The sequence below is a fragment of the Metarhizium robertsii genome, assembly GCF_000187425.2.
Source record: "Metarhizium robertsii ARSEF 23 chromosome Unknown MAA_Scf_5, whole genome shotgun sequence".
NCBI lineage: Eukaryota > Fungi > Ascomycota > Sordariomycetes > Hypocreales > Clavicipitaceae > Metarhizium > Metarhizium robertsii.
Genome location: NW_011942193.1, coordinates 3,747,817 through 3,768,370, shown reverse-complemented (window position 1 = coordinate 3,768,370; position 20,554 = coordinate 3,747,817). Strand labels below are relative to the sequence as shown.

Below are 20,554 nucleotides of genomic sequence, written 5' to 3'. Positions count from 1 at the left end.
GGGGCTCATGTACCGCATGGTGTTTACTGCCTTGAATGGGACGATCGTGACTTGGTACCATTTAAAATGGGCACGCGGGCAAACACCGCGCACTTATATAGACAGGGTGTCTCGTGATTTTTGCAGCATCCTGGTTCACAGACTCCATCCATCACTAGGGTGCCTGCGTATCTATTATACTAGAGCTCGCTGGCTTATTTGCTCTCGGGTGCTATATAGACAACTTTGGGATATGGAGAAAAGGCAGCAAAGCAGACGTATGACGCTCGATAGAGATCGCTTACATGGCCAAGGCGAGCCATGACAACAGTAAAACGCTTGACATCTTGGTATGGAGATGGGTGGGCGCGTATCACGAATGGCATGGAGAGCCAAGCTTTCCCCCAACTCTGTCCCCTCTATTCCGCGGCAGTTTTGGAGAAGTCATCTACAGGGATTAACGCCATAGATTGACACAGCCATCGCCGCCAAGAGCCCGCTATTATAACATGAGAGTCAACAGTTTGAGAACAGGGAAGCTTTCGTCGTTGCAGAATTATGTGGAGGGAGAGTTGTGATTAATCGAGATAACAACAATTTGCACGAACAGAAGTTTCTTGACTTTTTTTATTGCAGCTGGTAAACAATACGATCAGATTCATTCAAGGAATTTTCACGGCGCTCAAGTTCATAGCGGTGTTGAAAACAAAGTAGAAACAAGTTGGTCAATCTTGTACCTCCATCGGTTTACCCTTCGTCTGGTCAGCTGAGTACCACGGGGCCTTGTGTGGAAGCTGCTTGCAACTAGCAGGCTTTCATATTAAGCTTCCTAGCTGTAATCGCCCGTATGCATAAAAAGCATCTAATACTCTCGATACCTCCATTGTGGTCGTAGTGTGTGAAGCCTAAAAGATGGGAGTTTCCAGCTCCTTAAACATCATGGTATTTATCGGGCCTGACCTTTGAGTGGTGGATCAAAAAGATCCAGCAACAGCGGTTCCTGGCCGGATATCCCTGGATCCAGCTTATAAGTGTGCTCTTTTGGTCTTGATATCGAAGTACATCGAGTTACGGTGATAGATATCTCCGCCCGGCCCTTAAGCTACCCGGCGCAGCCCTGTAACCGAATAAGTTATACTTCTTTGCTAGTAGATCTGAAGTAGCTACAGACCTACCGACTGGCACAAACTGCCGATTGGTTCTTGATCAATGAAAGAGTGACTGTTGCAGATTTAACTGCTCGAAGGGGATATATGACTAGAAGGGGCTTTCTTTGCAGTCATTTTCGTTTTCCTATCCCCTGTTATCCGCCAAGGGGTAGTTTGGCGGCCGTTTCTTCTTGATCTCCGCCACGATGTCGCACCGAGTATTGTCAATACGGCCTTTTCTTATTCCCTCTGGTTTGTTGACGCACAGGTAGCCGTCCTCGACATACAAGCTTATTGGGTAAACGAAGCTAGCTTGAAGAAGAGGTTCGTACAGGACCGGCGCCTTTGACCCAACTAGAAGGCTGTTATAAAACTCTTCGTGTCTCCAGAGGAGTGACTCTACCATCGAAAAGCCCTCTTCAAGCCAGCACGTCAGCAGCTGGAAAACTTCATTTGGTAATTTTTTGAATCCCCTAAATCTGTCAACAAGATATAATTTTGAAACTTGCTGCCATTTTGTAGACTTTAATGTTTCCACCGGTAGGAACTGGTCCATTTCCTTGCGCGAGAGTAAATTTGTAATAGCAGAAGCTCTCACGGCTTCATCCTCGTCTTCGAGCCGATCTGTTACTATTTGCAGAATCCTTGCAGGCAAATTTGGCTGGCGTTCTAAACACTTGCAAACATCCAATCGCAAACTTTCATCCAGAGATATAAGACCTGTTGCAATTACGCCCAGAAGATTGACGTCCACAACATCGGCGGCAAAAAGGCCTTCTTGACACAAAAATCGGATTGCCCCTTCTGATTCTCGTTGGCTCAGCCGCTTGTTCATGGTTAAATCTGATACTTTATTTCTGAGCTCGTTCAATGCCTTTGCGCTTAGTCCCCGAAGGGAGAAAAAGCTCAGGGACTCGAAGGCAGCTTCTCGAACCTCTTTATTAGCATCCGCAAGCCCTTCTGATATGAGCTGTTCGGCCTCTTGGGATAATTTTCGTTGATAACATAATACTTCGATAGCGGCCGCTCGAAGTTTTGCGTTTCCACTTCTAGCCATGTCCACTATTTTTCTTTGAATGTATTCCGGTATTTCGAGATCATGTCTTTTGAGGAAGACCACAGCAGCGTGCTTCAGTTCCTCTGCATCGCTTAGCTGTGTAGCTACCATTAGCAAGATTCTACCCGAGTAGAGAAAATCAGGTAACTGTTCCATGACCTCCAAGCGAAATCTTGCCTCTTCCTGAACAAAAAGAGCTTCTAATTTCTTGAAGACATCGTCTGCTAAATTAGATCGACTGGCAAGAGCTATTGCGGCGGCCTTTCGTACAAGGACATCCTCGTCGCCGAGCCGCGTTGCCATTTCTTGTAGGATGTTGTCTGCTAAATCTGATTGATTATCCAATATGTGAATCACAGTTCTCCGTACCTCTGCCGCCTCGTCTCTCAGCCGTAATGATATCGCTTGCAAGGTTGTAGAGGAGAGCTTTGCAGAAAACTTCAACGCCTCGATTGCAGCTCGTTGTATGTCCATATTCTCATTTTTCAATAGGAGTTTTAATATCTGCTGAATATTATCCGGCCATTCCCATTCCCTAGAAACGTCCACGGCAGCACTTAGCATGCTGCGCTTTGCTTGAGTGAAATACCACGTTTCTACTTCATGCTGAAGCTCGTCAGGTAGGCTAAGTTGTTTCAATATAGATATGATACGGTTAGCGGCTTCATTCATCTCTTGTAAGTTTATGAGCTTTGCTGCTTGATTTTGCCATGGGCTCCTCCTAAGCGCTACAATCACGACGTCTCGTATACGCGAATCACAGTCTGGATCTGTAATCCACGCCATGAGCTTCTCTATCAACCAGTCAGGTAGAGATCTACCACATGTTAAAAATTCGACAGCAGAATATCGCAAGTCTTCATTTTCTGTTGGGTTCTCGACGATCTCAACTGCCTCCCACAGGACATCTTCTGTGATCCGCCCATAATCAAAGGGGCGAAACCTCCAAAAGATTTCTCGTATATCAGGAGGACCCTTCAGCGAAATGTCCCGCCGGACACGCACTGGAGTCTCTGCTTCGAAGGTAAAATAAGTGCCACCCGTGTAGTCTAATCCGAATATCAACCAGTTGCCTAGTCTCTCTTCTAGGCGCTTTCGAGTGTCTCGAAAGTCAAACATACTTGTATTACAAATAGTGCGGCCCTGCAAGTCGCTTGATATCTCACTCAAGCAATGCATAACTAGTCGCTGGTGTGCTGGACCCAAAAGGTCCAATGGTTCTTCCTCCACCATGGCGATAAATTGCTGTGCCTGGCCGTCTGCATCAATTAGACCAGCAACGAAGCGCCAGAAAATATCATAGCGAGCAGTATACTTATTCTTTCGTAGAAACACTGCGGGGAGGATTTGCGTTCTATTCTCAGTATGGAGTGAAAGTACCTGGAGAGGCCCTTTACTCTCCTTCCACGTCCGTACAAAATATCGAGCTGCAAAGTACTCTTGGAAAGTCAGATGCAAAAAGTGGTAAGACTGGTCCGCTGGATCCGATGAAAGACCTGGCGTTCGCAGAAAGGACAACGATGGCAACGTTTTATCCAGCATCAACTTTCCCCCTAACTCGACTGATATGCAGCCCAACTGTTGACGCGTAAAGTGTATTTCATCGTGGTATAGCCCAGTGAATGCAAGACACTCAAGAAAACACAGCTCATTGCCAATAAAGTTCTCAATTTCTCTTCCTGTTGCGCATTTGATTTGCTCTGCGCTTATCGGCTGGTCATCATGTTTCTTGCTCAATCTTTGGACGTCCTTTCTCCACAAGTTTAGTTCGATAGCTTGGTATAGGCCGGTCATAGTATTTAGTACATGTCCATCTATCGTATCGCTCCATGTAAGGCAAAGAGCATCTAGTAGAATTGGGATGCGAATAAGACTCTGGACAAGTTGGTGCTTCTGAAGGAAACGCTGAATATCCTCCACTGTATTTGACGGGCTGCCTTTGTTGCCTTCTTCTTTTCTCGGATCGGTAAAAGCCATTTTGATGTACTCGTCTACTTGTTCCGGGTAGAACCCGATCGTTTCCAACTCTAAATCAAGCTTCCGGAGCTCTTGGGGAAAGTTGACGCTTGGACGGGCTGTTATGATAACGTTGGGCCGATTTAATAGCCACCTGAGAGTCTTTCCCAACACATCATCACCTGCTAGAAAATTGGATACTTCGTCCAAGCCATCAAGAAGAAACAAAGTTTTGTCACTCTCGGCGGCCACTGCATTTAACAGTGTTCCAGCAGAATCCAGGTCACTGTCCGAAGAAAAAAACTCCCGATTAAATAGAGCTCTCATGTTGTATCCATCCGTGTCGTGTCTGCCCTTCAGATTTCGCAATGGCACCCAAAGGACGCGTTGGAACAAGTTTCTCCATTCGCTCAAAGAGCCATTAATAAACTCATGGACAATTTTTTTGCATAGTGTGGTTTTACCAACTCCAGCACGTCCGCGAATCAATATTCTTCTGGATAGTTTTAAATCTTTTGGTCCTTGACAGTGCTTGAAGATTGTTGATAGCTCGATTTGAAGGTGCTCTGCCGGAGTCTCAACCCTCTGGCGGGCAAAGAGAGAATGCACGTGCCGATCATTGGTGGTACCGTAGATATTGCTACCTTTTTCCACAATAGCAAGATTAATATAACACTTTTCCATCGGCAACCTCTGCCCAGAGAGCCTTTCAATATTGAGGCGTCGCCCTCCCTCGCTTCGATATTGTTCGATAATATGCCTGTCGACTCGATCTAGTGGCGTCTCCGCATTACGAATGCTACTCAAAATCTTCTGAATCTCTCTGGAAACCTGCATGTAGTCTGGACATTCAGGGTTGTTGAACTTGTTCATGCGACCGTGAGGTCGGTTGAGCCGTTGACCCCCGAAAGTCCAACCAGCTGTTGCTGAGTTCTCATCGACCAACTGTCTAACTGTTAGTTGTCGCACAACACAAGAACAGGTGGGAAACCTTCAGGTTTCAAAATGTTTGACACTTGCCTGCTTGGGTCTGTAGAAGTAGAATCCAAAAAGCCAACAAAGAAAGGCAACAAGCAGCCACGGGAGGATTGAAAGCCATCTCGTGGCAAAAAAAGCATTCGTGGGTGGACTAGTTAATGCGAGAAACCTGTATGCTACTTCTCTTGTTATTGGCAACAAGATCAATACGGACCCCCAAAGCGCAAATGCCCGCTTAGAGAACAGCCAAGCCATGTAAATTTTGCTGAAAAGGCTGATTCCTCGAGCTTCCCAGAAGGCACAGACTTCATAGCACTCTCTTGATTTTATGTCAATAAATCGTTTCAACAGTTCGTTGGCGTTGGATTTTGGTTCGTTCACGTAGTCGATGAGATTTGTTAACGCCTGGTCTCGAAACAATGCTACGGCTTTTAAAGCAGCATCAGGTACGTCCTTGAAGGAAGTGCCTTTGAATGGCGTTGCAAGAAATACGATTCCTCGCGTCGCTTTTATCAATGTCTTTTCTCGGCATGTGTCGTCAATTTCGAGGGCTTTTATTAAAATAATGCCCCCAAAGCAAGAAGCGATAAAGAGGACTGGGTTTGCCGCCGCGCCGCGTTCTCCTTGCTCCAGGTGCTGTCTCATAATGCGAAGGAAGCTCTGGGCGGACTCTTCGAGATTGGTAGGGGTAGACTTTTGGAACATTTCGGCCTCCCAGTTGCAAACGAAGATCCGTGCGTTGCCAACTTCGTGTGGGAGCATGTCTTCCTGCTCCAGCCAGTTAACATTGTTTTTCGGGTGACAGCGGTCCCTCCATGTCCACGTTTCTGGGGCTTTCGTATCTAGGCCATGGATCGCGATAATGTCAATGTCGGTCTCGATGTTACTATCGGGTGAAGGGTGAATCTGGGTAAGGCGAGCGTCTTTCCTGGAAGCCATTTGGATGTTTCCGTTGTCTCCTAGCAAAAATGAGGGATTCTGCTTTGATCATGTAGGCGTAGAAGCGCATAAAGGATTGTCTAATGAAGCGTGTAATAGCAATGAGTAGCGAGCTATAGGGAGCCAGGTTCCTCAGAGGCAAATAATCATAACAACATTCATGATGGGACGAAGGCGTGCCCGAAAGATTAGTCACTCGTTAGGCATCCAACTTCGCCCGCCAATGAGCGCGTTGTTTTGAGACAGCTGATGCCCAATGTGACACTGCATATGCCACGCTTACTTCCCCTCAGTCGCGGTGTCACACAGTGAAGGCCTGTACAAAGGTATCGGACTACAAGGGTTACACAATAACAAAGAAAGGTATCACGAGAGGCCGTAAACAGACCTTGAGCGAGCGCTGCCTCGGCCGAAAGACACTAGCCCTGATCGCCTTCTTGTATTTATAGAGACCTCCGGTCCCTTATGACCTCTTAGAAAACCAATGACTTTTGATACATCATAGTCGATTATTAAATTGATACTTGAAACGGACGTTCCGAGCCCAGTTATCCTGCCCTTGTCACACGTGGAGGAATAGGTGGAGAGGAATAGGTTAATATTCCTCCACGTACGGAATAATAATTACCTACACGGAGCTTCTTCCCAGACAAAGGAGTAATTCTTTTCGATATTACAAAAACGGAAGGATGTCCGGAGATATACCCGGCTAGTAGGCCCAAGACTTTCATACAACACGACAATAGGAACTGATCTTTGAGCTTAGCCATAATTACACGAGAGCTATAATCGCGAGGTTTATTATTATTTTATATATATATAAACCTTTTAATATAAGAAACCAAAAAAAGCCAAGAGTTTTAATACTAGAGGCTCTTATTAGATAAATGAAGTTATTACCCTAAACCTCGTGATCCCAGCCATCGACAAAGACTAGGGGTCTTACTGACAACTGTTGGAATTATTATCAGCAATATACACAGTGGATTTTGGCACATTAATTGAGCAAAATAGTGGTATTTGACATGTCAATCTGAAGATCTAGAATGAAGGCCCTGAAATCCGGAAATTGGCCCCTTTCATACCTTGCTGGAACCCCTGAAGACCCCTGTCATGACCCTCATCCTATCCCTAACCTTGAACCCTAGAAAAAGAAAACATCATGACCCTTGGACCGTCAATTATCGCCTGTTCGACTCAACAACAGGACGATACGGGCCGATCTTTGAGCCCGACGGGAGTTACACGAGAGCTATAGTCGCGAGGCTTACTATTATTCAATATAAATAAAAGCCCTGTAAGATAAGGAGCCCAAGGAAACCCAAGTATCTTTGATACTGGAAGCTGTTGTTAGATGAATTGAATTATTACCCTAAGCCTTGTCATCTCAGCCCTCGCCAAAAAGCCTAGAGGTCTGAGGGCCGCAGAGAGAGGAGAGAGCCAAAGGGCATACTGATAGGCTGAATATCTGGAGTATTCGACCAGACCATGACTGCTATTTCTGGATCTTTGTGCTCCATTACATAGTGGTGAAGGCCGATACGCTAAGTTAAATATGATAATTATAGCTGTTACGGTAACAATCTGTAGGCGTCTACAATTTTTGCCCTGTGGTCTAATTGGAGTAAATTGACTCAACTCGAATAGCCACTTGGACGCTTGGCATTTCTTATGTTTCACCCAGCTAACCTTTTATAAACGATGTAAATTTATGTGTACAATTTACGGTGCATGACGCAGCATATGGCAGTTTTTTCTGGTTTGGGCACTGCCAGGCGCATGGTGGTAATTGCATTGTCCCATACTTATGTTTGTGCGAGCAATTGGATGAGTTGAAAATTACAACTTCATAATAAGCGTTTAAAACGCCTTTCATCCCACTTATCCTTGCTCTGCTGAAATGTATTGCAATCAGGCCCCCTGAGATACTTCTCGCTTCTTTTCTGGGCTGTTTACCTGTAGACCTCTAGACATGTCTCTGGAGAATATTTTGACGCCGTTGGGGACCGAGGCTCGTCAAAGCCAAGGTGTTGCACGGAAAAGGCCCAACAACTTCGAAGCCCAACAAAGGGGCTTCACCGACAAATGACATCTGGTTACACAGCCTAAACACATGACTGGGCAAGAGCCCTAGGCACAGGCGCTCGCTTCCTTCATGTATATAAAGTGGTCAACTGTGCCTCTCTTCGTCTTGAAAACCAAGGACCTTTAGCCCCCTTTGAGATTCAATATTATCTTTAAAATTGAGCCTTTGCTCCAAGCCTTCTATATTGAACCCTTGTCACAGAAGGTGGGTAAGCAGAACGCCCGATGATGGAATGACCAAAGACAAAGCACACACAAAAGAGTCAAGATGACCATCAAAAAGCACTCGACTAGCTTGTTGCCAAGCCGTCTCCCAGCGCCAGATTAAAAGCATTGCATTACTCAGAATCTAAGCCGTCTTGGGACATTATTGCCAAGAGTTATGCCCCAAAATCATGGCAGAACGAGGCCGAGTACCAACACAGTGATTCATCTAAACGTGTGTCGGTCTTCTCGGGTTTGACCAAACTTGCATAGTTCTCGGAGACTATTTGCCGTCGCTTGATCCACGTGTTGACAAGTCCTCGTACGATCCAAAGGGTCTATCTGACTCTAGAAACACGCTAGAAGCTCAGATTGCAAAGTAGTCGAGACAACATGGGAGGCTTAATGGCCCACATTCCCAGCGCGGTATGTAATTCAAGTGGCTGAAGACTGCAGGACCCGCCGCGGTCCGTCGCATCGTTGGCCAGTTTAAAAAGCATGCTAACGGGGTAAAGTTACTGGTACTTGTGGTTTTGCCTCGCAGACTTTCAAGTTTCTTCAAGTTTTGTGGCGGAACGGGTTTGGCCATGATAAGGAGAAGTGAGTGTAGCCTTTCCTATCAAGCACGATAGAACGTCAAAAGGCATCTCGCAAAGACGTTGGTAAAGCTAGTTTGTTCCAAGCCAATCCCTATGTCGTCGTCATAGTCGCTACTTCGACCTGTGCCGAGATAGGTTTGCCATATCATTTTACGGAGTACTAGATCCAAGGCTATTATGCGTCACGAGAACCATCTCAACGGCACCAATCTCCGTACCCCGGATTTTCGCTGCCGCTCCAAAGCAAATGCGGAGACAATCCGTAATGACCTGGAGCTATCTACTGTAGCCGGCGTCATGAACAGCTCGTCGTAGTCGATATCCGGCTTGCCCGTTCCACCCTACAACGTGTGGCGCAACCCCTCAAGCTCCCCAACATGTTCCCAGCCAGTCTACTGCTCACCGGACCATCAGCCGCATCCTAGCGGCAAGCGAGTCAAACGGCTTCTCTCGTGCTCTCCATCCATCCATGTGGATGTGGAACCACGTTGACGATTTGAGGCCACCGAAGCACTAACCCGGACTTCGTACGCCCCGCAAAACGCCTCGCAGAAGAGCCACAGTCGGGATTGGTGTTCCTTATCGTAAAGGGTTTCTGGGGCTCGTGGATTTTGTTCGTGGCGAGTTGCCAGGGCAGTTTGGAGAATATTGAGGAGACTTGCGCGCGACGTACTCCGTGACAAAGTTCGTCCCAGAAACCCCATCCGTAAAGACATTCGGCTTCGCAGACGAAACGACACTTCCTCTCATGCACCATCTCCCACGATGAGGGCTGTGCCCATCATCCGCAGCAGGACCGGCTGCTTCACCTGCCGGCGCCGCAAGAAGAAGTGCAACGAGGAAAAGCCCGTCTGCAGCGGGTGCAAGCGAAACAAGCTGGAGTGCACATGGCCGGCCGAGCTGCCGGCACGGGAGCAAGCACAAGGACAGCCGCGTGGCCGGGAGAGAGCTGCGTCGACGACGTCAAAACCTGCCGCTTCTGCTGCGGCGGCGGCGGCAACGCCTGTCCCGCGCTCGCCCAGGCCGGACGACGTACAATCGCCAGTGAGCCCGGCCTTGCAGCGGCTACAGCTGACGGCGTCTCCGCGGCACGGGAGCATTGGATCGGAGGGTGTGTTGCCGAATGATGCCGAGAGCTCGGCTGCGCGACGATATTCCGATGGATCGTCGGACGGGTCTTCGTCCAGGGCCGGCGGCGACAGCGTCCGAAACGGCGACGAGATGCCGGACGAGTTGGACGAGGCAGTGTCTCCGGCGTCTCCATTGTCGTCGTTTGGGAGTCTGGTCGCCCTCGACGTGGATGCCGCCCTGCAGCAGCGGCGCATGTCGGACGTGTCTGCCCTCTCGCCGTTCGCATTCGTCTCGGGCCGGGAGAGCTTCAGCGGCGACGGCCTCTATCTGCACGACAACATCCCCATGAACATGAGCCTGCTGCCGTCGCATGGCCACGACTCGTTCGAGCTGCTGAGCTACTACCTCGAGCGCACGGCCAACAGCATGGGCAACGGGTCGACAGACATCAACCCCTTTGTTGCGAAGCTCATCCCTCTTGCTTTTTCCGACCCTCTGGTGTTGCATCTCATACTGGCGCAGAGCGCGGTGCATCGGCAGTCATCCAAGCAGTGCGTATCGGGCGGCGAGGTGGCCACCCGATACTACGCAGATTCGCTGCGCATGTTTAGAAACCTCGTGGGGGAGTACGTGTCCGGCAAAGAAGGCACCAATCTTGTCGTGACGGTCGGCAGTCTCATTCTATGTCTGACAGAGGTACGAGTCGACGCCATCCAAGAGTGATTACACGGGCTGACGTAAAACTTGCAGGTTGCCCGAGGCGATGTGCGCGGCACGATATTCGACCATCTGGCGGCGTCGAAATCGCTCCTCACAAGCCTCCTCAGCCAATCTCGACCAGAAGCCAGCGACGACCTGCCCGACTTCCTCGTCGAGTACTACATGCACATGGTGGCGTGCAGCATGATCTCCAAAGACGCGCGCGGCGGGTCGCAACCCGCGCTGAGCCCGGCCATCGAAAACGCGGCCAAGCAGCTCCTGGACAAGAACTACACGGGCCAGCTCTGCGGGAGCTGGCTGGAGATGCTGACGCTGATACCGCAGGTGTTCCAGCTCGGGCAGAGCATGCTGCGGACGGGGGCGGCGTCGGCGTCGCCCGACGACATCATCACGTTTGGCCTGCTGCAGTCGCAGATCCTGGGCTTCGCGCCGTCCCTTCTGGCCAGCACCAGCAGCCAGCTGGCCGGGCTCGTGTTCAAGCAGGCCGCGCTGCTGTACCTCTGGAGCATCTTTGGCACGCCGCAGCAGGCGCCGGCGCGGCAGACCATGCACGGCGACCTGATGAACGGCGCCGTGCTCGAGGCCGTCGCGCTGCTGGGCCAGCTGCCGGCTTCCGAGAGGGTCAATACCAGTCTCTGCTGGCCGCTGACCGTCGTGGGATGCTGCACGACGAGCGTGGATGTGCAGCAGGCGTTGAGGGCGCGGCTGGAGACCATGATTGACACGATTGGGCTGGGGAACATGCGGCAGACGCTGGCGCTGCTGGAGCACGTTTGGGAGCAGGACCCCGGGGATATTAGTCCGTGGACGCTGCGGGCGGTGATGCAGCGGTACGAGATTTGGATATCGTTTGCGTGAGGGCTAGTGGTGTCATTGTTGTATCGTTGCTCGTGGCACCATTGAAGCGTGAGAGCGACGTTGTCGGAGCATACACATACTCTGGTCAAAAGTGGGATGATACAATAGGCTGTTCAAACGCCTCGCTTGAGCAAGGAATGGAGGATGGCCAGTTCTGCGGACATTGCCTACGCCCGCTCGGTTACTATCAGGACATGCCGAGGGTCAAGGACGAAGGAACGCCCACGTTCCGTTACAGGATATGCCGCTGCTCGGGGACCTGCCAGCCAGAGTCGAATTGCTAATGTAGTCAAAATCGGCATATAACAAAGCGATTCGACTCTGGGACGTAATATCAGGAAAGCACGAGATTCAAGAATGATGCAGAGGCAACGACTTGGCAACAGACACTTGGAAATGTTGTCACAACATTAAACATTGAATATACTCGCACCAGACCGCAGAAACACGCCAGCCAACCCCATCTTCAAGCAACAGCATCCAGGAAAAAGTCCCAAATCTTGCCGGCCACCAAGGTCCCGTCATGCGCATCGCCCGCCCTCCCGACAGCCTCGCCAAACATGTCGTCCCCAAAAATCCCCTGGTCCCGCCGCGCCCGCAGAATCTGCTCCATGATGAAGCCGTCAAACTCGGGGTGCGCCTGCAGCGACAAGACCGCCTTGCGCTTGTACATGCCCTGCACCGGACACCGCGCGCTGCTGCCGAGGCAGACGAGGCCCTCGGGCACGCTGGCCACCTCGTCGCGGTGCATCTGGTGCAGGTTCTAGGCTGCGTCAGCGAATGGTCTGTTTCTCCGACAAGTTGCAGCGGACATACCAGGGACGAAGCGCCGAATAGCTTCCGCCCGTCGGGGCTGAGGTCGACGCTCGAGACGGAGACTTCCCACCCGCCGCGGGCGACGGCCGTGGTGGCCCCCAGCGCGCGGGCAATGACTTGGTGGCCGAAGCAGATGCCTACGACGGGGGTGCGCGAGGTGTTTAGCACGTCGCGGATGTAGGACACCAGCTGGACGATCCAGGCGTCGTCGGCAAAGGCCGTGTGCTCTGCGGCGAGTTAGCTGGTGTTTGTGTTAGGGGATGGCGACGGGGGATTGACGCAACTGCTTCCGGTGATGAGGATGCCGTCGACGTCCCCTGTCGAGGGGTACGTGTGCTGCCGGACGACGTCGTACTTGAGCAGGCGGAAGTCGACGCTCTTTCCGTTGGAGAGCAGGGTCTCGAAGATGGCGCCGTACGAGCCGCGTTCCTTTTCGACGCCGGGGACGGGCGTGTCGCACTCGAGGACGGCGAGTCGGAACGGCATGTTGTGAGGGTGTGGTGGGTGAATTGTAAGAAGTCAGGTTTGGTTGGACAGACTACGGCTAGGCTGTGTACTTTGTAGTTGATACAGTCAATGGTTATATAGGTGCTTGTGCCGTGTGGATGCGTTCAATGTTGACGGCAACGCGCCCTTGACCAGGCACCTCGCTTGACATCTGGACCCGATACCGCTTCCACGGCGCCGCCCGCGTGAGCTGAGCCGGGCGGCAACGGATGTGATTGGGCTGGAGGGACTGGATCCGGTAGGCGCGGTCCGTGGCGGAGGAGCCGCGGGCCACCAGACTGAAGGACAATGTCCATGTTGAGTCACCTTGACTACGTATATGTAAATAAATCTATGCTCGCCGCAGGCGGAAGCCCGCTGCAGGCGGCCCCCGGCAGGGCCCCCGGAGGGAAATTAAAAAGAAAGTTGATATTGATATTGATGTCTGGTCACTCGTGGCGTTTGGCTTGTTTCTGGTTGGCCCCGGCTGCGTATAAGTGAGTAGCAAGTCTGATAACACCGCTCATCTGCAACTCATCGGCTCTCAAACGGTGGTATTTGAACACAAGTACACAAGAATATATACACCAGCGCCCGGCACAATCTGACGGCACCCAAGAAAAAAGGCCTACATCCCCACCAAGCAAGTATCCGCCCAGCAGAACAGCTCTATCTAGCAAGCGCTCGCATCAACATCCGTCGGGACAGCCGTGTCATTGGCCAGAATGGCCTTGGCCACCTGGGCATACGTCCGCCCATCACGCACATTGGCGTCCGAAAAGCCCGCCGCCCACATCATGACGCCGCCAAACGCGGGATCGCTACTATACCGGCCCACGAGGGCCGCCAGCTTCCCCGGCTCGAGGTAGTACCTGGCGCCGGAGGCCGTGCCCGTCGCGCCGAGCGGCGAGGCCGGCACGCCAATGAAGATCTTGGCATTGGCCGACGGCGTGCCGGCCACGTTGCTCTTCCATTCGGCAAAGTTGATGGTCCCGTCGACCGAGCACCCCGGGTTATTGTAGAACTGCACCCATAGATAGTCGAACTGCGCCTTGGTAATAATCTCATTCATGTTGGGCTCCGGGATGGGGCACTGCGGCGCCCCCGTGACGAGGTACGCGCGCCCCGGGTCCGAGGCAAAGTTGGCCCGCAGCTTCGCAATCATGAACTGGTAGAAGCCGTTGCCGGCGTTGCTCTCAATGTCAAAGTCCCACCCGTCGACCGAGGTGTTGCCAAAGGGGCGCGGGACGGCCGCGTTGGAGCCGGGCTTGCCGTACGCGTCCCAGAGGTTCTGGCCGATGGCTTCCGCTTCCTGCTGCGAGGTGAGCGAGTAGGCGCCCGAGGCGCCGCCCAGGGAGAGGAGCACCTTGACGCCGTTGGTTCGGCAGGTGTCGATGGCCTTGGCGAGGGCGTCGCAGTTTTGGCCCTCGCCCGAGGGGGCGATGTAGCACGACTGGCCGATGGTGCCGGAGGGGATCGTGTGCCCGTTGCCGTATTGGTACAGGAAGGCGAGGACGATGATGTCGATGCCGGACGAGGCGGTGCAGTCAGCTGCGAGGGCGTTGTTCTCGACGACGCCGCCGCCGTTTTGGCCCCAGTAGACGACGTTCTGGGCGCCTGGGGCGCGAGGTGCGAGCGGTGCGAGCGGTGCGGCAAGACTGGTGCTGGCCAGCAGCGCGAGGCTTGCGAGGGTGCTGAAGAGGGAGGGCATCGTGATGGTGGTGTTGGTCAAGATCAACTTGTGGATATGGAAGAGGAGCTTTGTAACGCTTGGTAATATGTACAATGAAGGGAATTTAGAAGAGGGCAAAGGAAGGGACGAGACCCATCAAGGATCTCTGGTTGTATGTTTGCGCGAAGACAAGTCGAAGGGCTTGCACATCTCCAACTCGGGATGAGGCGGTCTGCCCAATTTATATGCACGGGTGTCTCTTGACCTGGTCTCTGGAAGCGCCTGGTTCAAGCCTCAGGGGTCATGAGTCCTTCCAGATCCTCCGCGTGATGCCCCGAGTAAAAAGTGTTACAGGTCAACGTTGTGCTCATATCCAAAGGCCTGTCGAATGGGCCCTTGGTCCGGTTGGCCCCCTACAGCGTCCCGTCGATGCGGGCATCATGACGAAACAAGGAGGATTGCGTTTCCCCCAAGGCCAGTTGTGGCGGCCGTCGGCCCCCGACGTCGTTTCTTTTTTGTCGTATGATGCCGGGGGGAATCCTTGCGAATAGATCGAGTGCGGGATAGCTCAAAGGGTTCGATACTACCAGTTCCTTGCTGGCATTATTTGCGGCTTCTAGTGTATTTGGGTCATTCTTACGGCCCTGCTCATGCAGCAAATAGCCATGTTCCTCCACATTATCTGAACTTGGTGACGCTGTTTGTAATCATGAGCACCCGTCTACTACTCAGGATACGGTGTCAAGTTCCGCTTCGTCAACATGACCATTTCCGACATGGCCAACGAAACAGCGCCGCAACTATAAGCCTTTTCGTTCACTGCTGACATTGATGCCTGATTAGGCAAAAGGCTAGCCAGGCAGCTTCAGGATATTGGCCAGCGGCAACAGCGGCCTTTTGGGCAGCCATCCTCGCGGCCCTTGAGGCTGGCCCCGTCGTCTTCAATATTCGCAGCTCGGCCATGGCTATTGGCGAGGACCGAAGCCTTTTCTCGCGTCAGGAGAACAAATGCGCCCCCCATCTTCTCATCGTGCAGATGACAGTCTCGAGCTCGAGCGGTAGGACATGGTCGCGGCTCAGCAGGCGCCAGAAATCACAAGAAGCACTCGCGTAGGAATCAAACGCCGCCCATTCAAAGCCTCGCCTTGGCGTTGTGATGCGGAGAGGTGAACGGCAGGAAACCGCCCGGCAACGTCCCCGGCCAGGGTCAAATCCATGACACCCAGTCCTGCATCCTGCACGCCCCGTTGACTGTGCCGGTTTCCGGCCACCATGACCAGGGGCAGGTCCTGCATGTTTGGATGCAGCACCTTGTTCAGTGATGTCCTCGAACGAGCACTTGAGGTCCAAGTCTTTCAACACTGTGCTCTGATTGCATGTCTGGCGGCGCTTGCTGAGACGCGGTCGGCCATGGTGCCTGGGCCCCGTGGGACAATATGCCGTGCACCCGGCCCCCAGCCACGTCAGAGCTGTCAAAAGGCGGTGCTCACGGAGTAGCCACTTCAACAGATTTACATATGTATGTAGTCGAGTCTACAAGGGCCGCCGCTGCCTCGTCCGACTCGCTGGGTGGTTGTAGTGGCCCCTGGTGGCACCTCGTGCCGAGATGCAGGTTCTGAAACACGGCCTTGTTCCGTGCAAGATCTGCGGCCTGTATCGTGGCTGCACGGCCGGCTGACATTGGATGAACGCTGCCAATAGTCAGTCGTCTGGGATGATCCGGGTTCGCCCAGAGCAACAAGGCATGTGCGGAAATGTGTCCTGCGAGGGCATGTGCAGAGGCGAAATATAGTTCGCCAGACCGGTACCTGGCTATCGGGATTTATACTATCAATCCTATACTATACTACCAGATATGTATTGACGGTATAGTAGTGTATACTTGGCGGCGGGTAGATATTCTGCCAGACTGTTACATCCGCGCTTGGGAATGCAGCATCGGACGGCCTTGTGCAACCAAACACTGGCCATGTTCCCTGTTCACGACTCTTGCATGGGGACTCGATGCGGCGTTGATCTAGCATGTTGCCGTGCGGTCTCGGTTACATTGGGATTGCCGGCGGGCCGACATGTAACCAAGACGACGGTGTGCACGATTACGTCCACGGTACGTTAGATTACATTCAGTTGTATCGCACTTGGCGTGGGTTGAGTTGCACAGGCTCGCGCGGGTGGTATTCGATACAAGGTCGGCAATATCAGCCAGCTAGAGTTGCTCCTCCTAGCACAGCACTGAGGGCACCGTTATAATGTTGCGAATCATGTCCTCAAGTGCTGCTTCCACTTTTCTCTGTTCAGACAATGGGCTTTGCATGACTTGTCAATGCGTACAAATGTAGCCGTCTGTGTTTTGCACCTGCTCGCCGTCACGGTAATAAACTCTCACGACTCAGTCACCATAGACTTGTCACTCTTAATCAATGTCACAAACTCATAGTCGGGCCTCATCCACTACTTTCATTCCAAATCAGCCAGATACATGAACCGAACAATGTAGGATAGTCGAGCCTCGTTTGCCAGTCTAGTCGCACACACGAGTATTCATTCCCATCAAGAACCAGTCTACTCCCACTTGGCCTTGTTCTCCTCCACAAACGCCTTCCACGTAGTCGGCTTATCCTGTCCCAAGAGCGCCAGGCTGTCCTTGAGATCCGCGCCAGCATAGTACCCCGGCTCCTGCAGCAGGAGCATATTCTCCAGCAACTCCTGCGCCGCGGCCGGCGGGAGGGCCGCCTTGAACGCCTCGTGCGGCACCTCGCGGAACGCAACCTTTTTGCCCGTGACGGCCTCAAACTCAGACACGATACGCGACGGGGTGTAGTAATCCGTAGCGGCGCGAATCACCCTGCCGTCGGCGGTGCTCCTCAGCGCAGCCTTGACAAAAATACCTGTCGATTACACGCATCAGACGCAAATTTCCAATTCTTCATTTTTGCTTTTTTTCAAGGCACACCGTCTACTCACCCGTGTCGGCGGCCGCGTCAAACAGCGGAATCTGCGCCTGGTCAGCCTTGACGCCCTCGGGCATGGCCCAGGCCAAACTACCATCATCCTGCTTCCGGATGAAGCCGAAGAAGCCGCTCATGAAGAGGCCCGGCTGGACAAAGGTCGACTGCAGGCCGCTGCCGCGGATGTACTGCTCAATCTTGGCCTTGCCGTCAAAGTGGGTGACGTGGGCGAGGCGGCCCTTGCTGGCGTCGGTGACGTTGATGAGGGACGAGAAGATGAGGTGCTTGACGCCGGCGGCCTTGGAGGCGTCGGTGACGGCCTTGCCCTGCGCGATTTCAATCTTGTCCGACATGCTCTCCCAGAAATTGGTCACCATGAAGACGGAGTGGGCGCCTTGCACGGCGGGCGCGGCGGCTTCGGGGGACGACATGTCGGCCTGGGGAGCGGGTTAGCTGCCTGTGGACATGGGGACTTGGTGTATTTCAGCGTACCTTGACCATTTCGACGCCCTTGGCCGTCAGGGCCTGCGCGGCCGGTTTGCTGACGTCGCGCGTGACGCCGCGGAGTTTGTATTCCTTGGAGAGGACGGGGTCTGCGAGGACGGCTCTGATGACGGAACCGCCCTGGTTGCCGGTGGCGCCGAAGACGGTAAAGATTTTGGACATTTTGAATAAGTTTGGTTTTTGTTAGATAAAAAGGTCTCGATGAGTTTGAGAGCTACAATGGGAGTGTTGTCACAAGGTCGGTAAAGATGAGGGGTCAATGGTTGTACTGCCTTGGAAGGTATACGAGTTGACGTCGGCCGTCTTTGCCCATATTTTATACTTTTCCTCAAGACGACTCCGCATGCAGAATCCCCAATCTGTAAAGCGTCAATTGTGCAGACACGCACGTCTCGATGCCTGGTTCGGAGAGGCAGACTCCTCCACGAGGTTCTGCCGCCTGCGACGACCCGACGGCGTCGAGGTTGGATTTGATTACACACGAATTAATCAGCCTCTGTTCCCACTGACGATGCCCGTTGACAAGCTTGGCGAGTTTGTTCCAGATCGAATTGTGGATCCTCGCTGCTCGCGCTTTATGCACGCTGCTGGCTGATGTAGCATTGATCGACTAGTTTCACGGCGGCAGAACCACATATTTTGTTCAGCCACTCGGTCTTCGGATCTCTGAGGATAGCGAACAGCCAGTTGCGCGCAAGTTCATCTCCGCAAAGCAAGGAGAGTAGACATGGAGTTCGTGCACAGGATAGACTGAGCTGCCAGAGTTTGTCGGCAGTCAAACGCAAGTGCATTTGTCAGATCCCGGGGTTACAGTGAGGTGCGTTGTCAGCCGGTGCCTGGATAAGATGACGTCTCGACGATACTAGTCATGTAACTCATGTTATCGACTACAAAGCGTGATGGCATGCGAGCAAACAAAACGCAGGCCAGGGTCCGCACCAGCCTCCACACGTAGACAGTGAGAGCATGCAAGACGTGGGACGTATTCATCATCATTACTATCAAGAGGAGCTTGCATTGCTCAAAAGACGGATTTCCGAGACCACTTGGACTTGGCGCGCACGCGGCGGCCGTACCGGTAAAACACAAAGGGCACGGGGATCAGCAGCGCCGCAAACCCGGCGGTGATGCTGGACCCCGGCCCGACGCCGAGGTTGTGGTACAGCGGGCCGACGACGAGCGGGAAGGCGCCGGCAAAGCACGAGCGCAGAAAGGTGTTTGCGGCGACGGCCGAGGCGGCGTGGGCCTGGAACGTGTCGACGAGGTAGTTGAGCGCGGCCTGGAAGATGGTGAAGAAGCCGGCGCCGAGCATGGCGAGGCCGAGGCACGGCGCGATCCAGGGGACGGACGGGCGCGCGGTCCAGCCGAGCACGAACTGGCCGGCGCTGAAGAGCAGCGAGCCCAGCATCATGGGCGGCAGGCGCTTCTCGGGCACGGCGCGGTCGCCGGCGGCGTGGTAGGCGCGGTTGTACAGCGTCTGGTTGTACACGTTGAGGCCGCAGCCGAGCGCGGCGCCGGCGAGGATGCTCAGGAACGGCAGCGTCGCCACCAGCGGCCGCCACCCGCGCAGCTCGCCGAAGACGATGGGGATGGCCCCCAGCTGCATGTACAGGATGCCGTAGCAGAAGCTGGCGTAGAGCGCCATCAGGAAGCAGATGGGCGTGCAGAGGAGCTGCACCGGCCGCAGGAGGAACTTGCGCGCCAGCTCGCCCACGCCCACGTCCCATTCCTCGAACTGCGCGTGCAGCGCCCAGTTGCCCGTGTCGTGCCGCAGCCGCCGCGCCTTGTAGACGAGCAGCTTGGGCGGGTAGCTCTCGTCGATGAAGACGAGCGCCGCGCCGAGCACCACCACCTGGAGGATGCCCGTGAGGTACTCGGTCCAGCGCCAGCCGAGGGACGGCTGCTCGACGACGGCGGCCGAGACGATGGGTCCTGCGGCGGTCAGCATGTCGAGTACCTTTATATATAGTCTTCATATATCAATGATGCCTCACATACCCAGCACCGGACCGCCGACGACGGCCATGGCATAGCCCGCCATGGCGATCCCCCTCCACGCCGGCGTGTACAGGTCCCCCAGCACGCCGCCCGTGTTGGTGACGGGCGCCGAGGCGAAAAACGCGCCAAAGAAGCGCGTCAGCATCAGCGTCTGCAGGTCCTTGGCCGCGGCGCTGCCGAAGCTGAAGCACACGGCGACAAACATGGGCGCCAGGACGGCGACGCGGCGCCCGTAGACCTCGCTGAGCGGCGCCCACAGCAGCGGCCCGAGCCCGAAGCCAAACAGGTACAGCGTCGTGCCCAGCGTCGCGACCTGCGTGCCCACGCCGAACTCGCGCGCAATCTGCCCCGTGCCCGCCGAGTACGCCGACGACGCCCACGTCGCCGTCATGGTCACGAGCCCGTACAGCAGCGTCGTCGACGCCTTCTTGTGCGTCGCCCAGTTGAGCGGGTGGTACGGGTCGTCGGGCCCTTCGAAGCCCACGAGCTCGGCCTCGCTCGTCCGCACGTGGGCGAGGGGGTGCGTGAACGTCGGC

At 53.7% G+C, this 20,554-nt stretch overlaps 6 protein-coding genes across 6 annotated transcripts; 1 reads left to right on the top strand and 5 right to left on the bottom strand.

Annotated features, from left to right (window-relative positions):
- Nucleotides 1-1,272: 1,272 nt before the first annotated feature.
- Nucleotides 1,273-6,057, bottom strand: MAA_11286 (nacht nucleoside triphosphatase; the record flags this gene model as incomplete). The annotated part of the gene is made up of 2 exons (XM_011413266.1): nt 1,273-5,085; nt 5,329-6,057. The coding sequence occupies 2 exons, from the start codon at nt 6,055-6,057 to the stop codon at nt 1,273-1,275; spliced, it is 4,542 nt and encodes a 1,513-aa protein (XP_011411568.1).
- A 3,653-nt stretch (nt 6,058-9,710) lies between these two features.
- On the top strand, nt 9,711-11,594 carry MAA_06900 (Zn(2)-C6 fungal-type DNA-binding domain protein; the record flags this gene model as incomplete). The annotated part of the gene is made up of 2 exons (XM_007824898.1): nt 9,711-10,712; nt 10,767-11,594. 2 exons carry the CDS (start codon nt 9,711-9,713, stop codon nt 11,592-11,594), a joined length of 1,830 nt encoding a protein of 609 aa, XP_007823089.1.
- A 466-nt stretch (nt 11,595-12,060) lies between these two features.
- Nucleotides 12,061-12,896, bottom strand: MAA_06899 (Glutamine amidotransferase type 1; the record flags this gene model as incomplete). Its single annotated transcript, XM_007824897.1, has 3 exons — nt 12,061-12,357; nt 12,411-12,637; nt 12,695-12,896. The coding sequence occupies 3 exons, from the start codon at nt 12,894-12,896 to the stop codon at nt 12,061-12,063; spliced, it is 726 nt and encodes a 241-aa protein (XP_007823088.1).
- Nucleotides 12,897-13,569: 673 nt separating this feature from the next.
- On the bottom strand, nt 13,570-14,607 carry MAA_06898 (class III chitinase ChiA2; the record flags this gene model as incomplete). Its single annotated transcript, XM_007824896.1, has 1 exon — nt 13,570-14,607. One exon carries the CDS (start codon nt 14,605-14,607, stop codon nt 13,570-13,572), a length of 1,038 nt encoding a protein of 345 aa, XP_007823087.1.
- A 2,523-nt stretch (nt 14,608-17,130) lies between these two features.
- MAA_06897 (hscarg dehydrogenase) lies at nt 17,131-18,182 on the bottom strand (the record flags this gene model as incomplete). The annotated part of the gene is made up of 3 exons (XM_007824895.1): nt 17,131-17,456; nt 17,533-17,953; nt 18,009-18,182. 3 exons carry the CDS (start codon nt 18,180-18,182, stop codon nt 17,131-17,133), a joined length of 921 nt encoding a protein of 306 aa, XP_007823086.1.
- An 859-nt stretch (nt 18,183-19,041) lies between these two features.
- MAA_06896 (MSF membrane transporter) lies at nt 19,042-20,409 on the bottom strand (the record flags this gene model as incomplete). The annotated part of the gene is made up of 2 exons (XM_007824894.1): nt 19,042-19,952; nt 20,019-20,409. 2 exons carry the CDS (start codon nt 20,407-20,409, stop codon nt 19,042-19,044), a joined length of 1,302 nt encoding a protein of 433 aa, XP_007823085.1.
- Between the last annotated feature and the right edge of the window lie 145 nt (nt 20,410-20,554).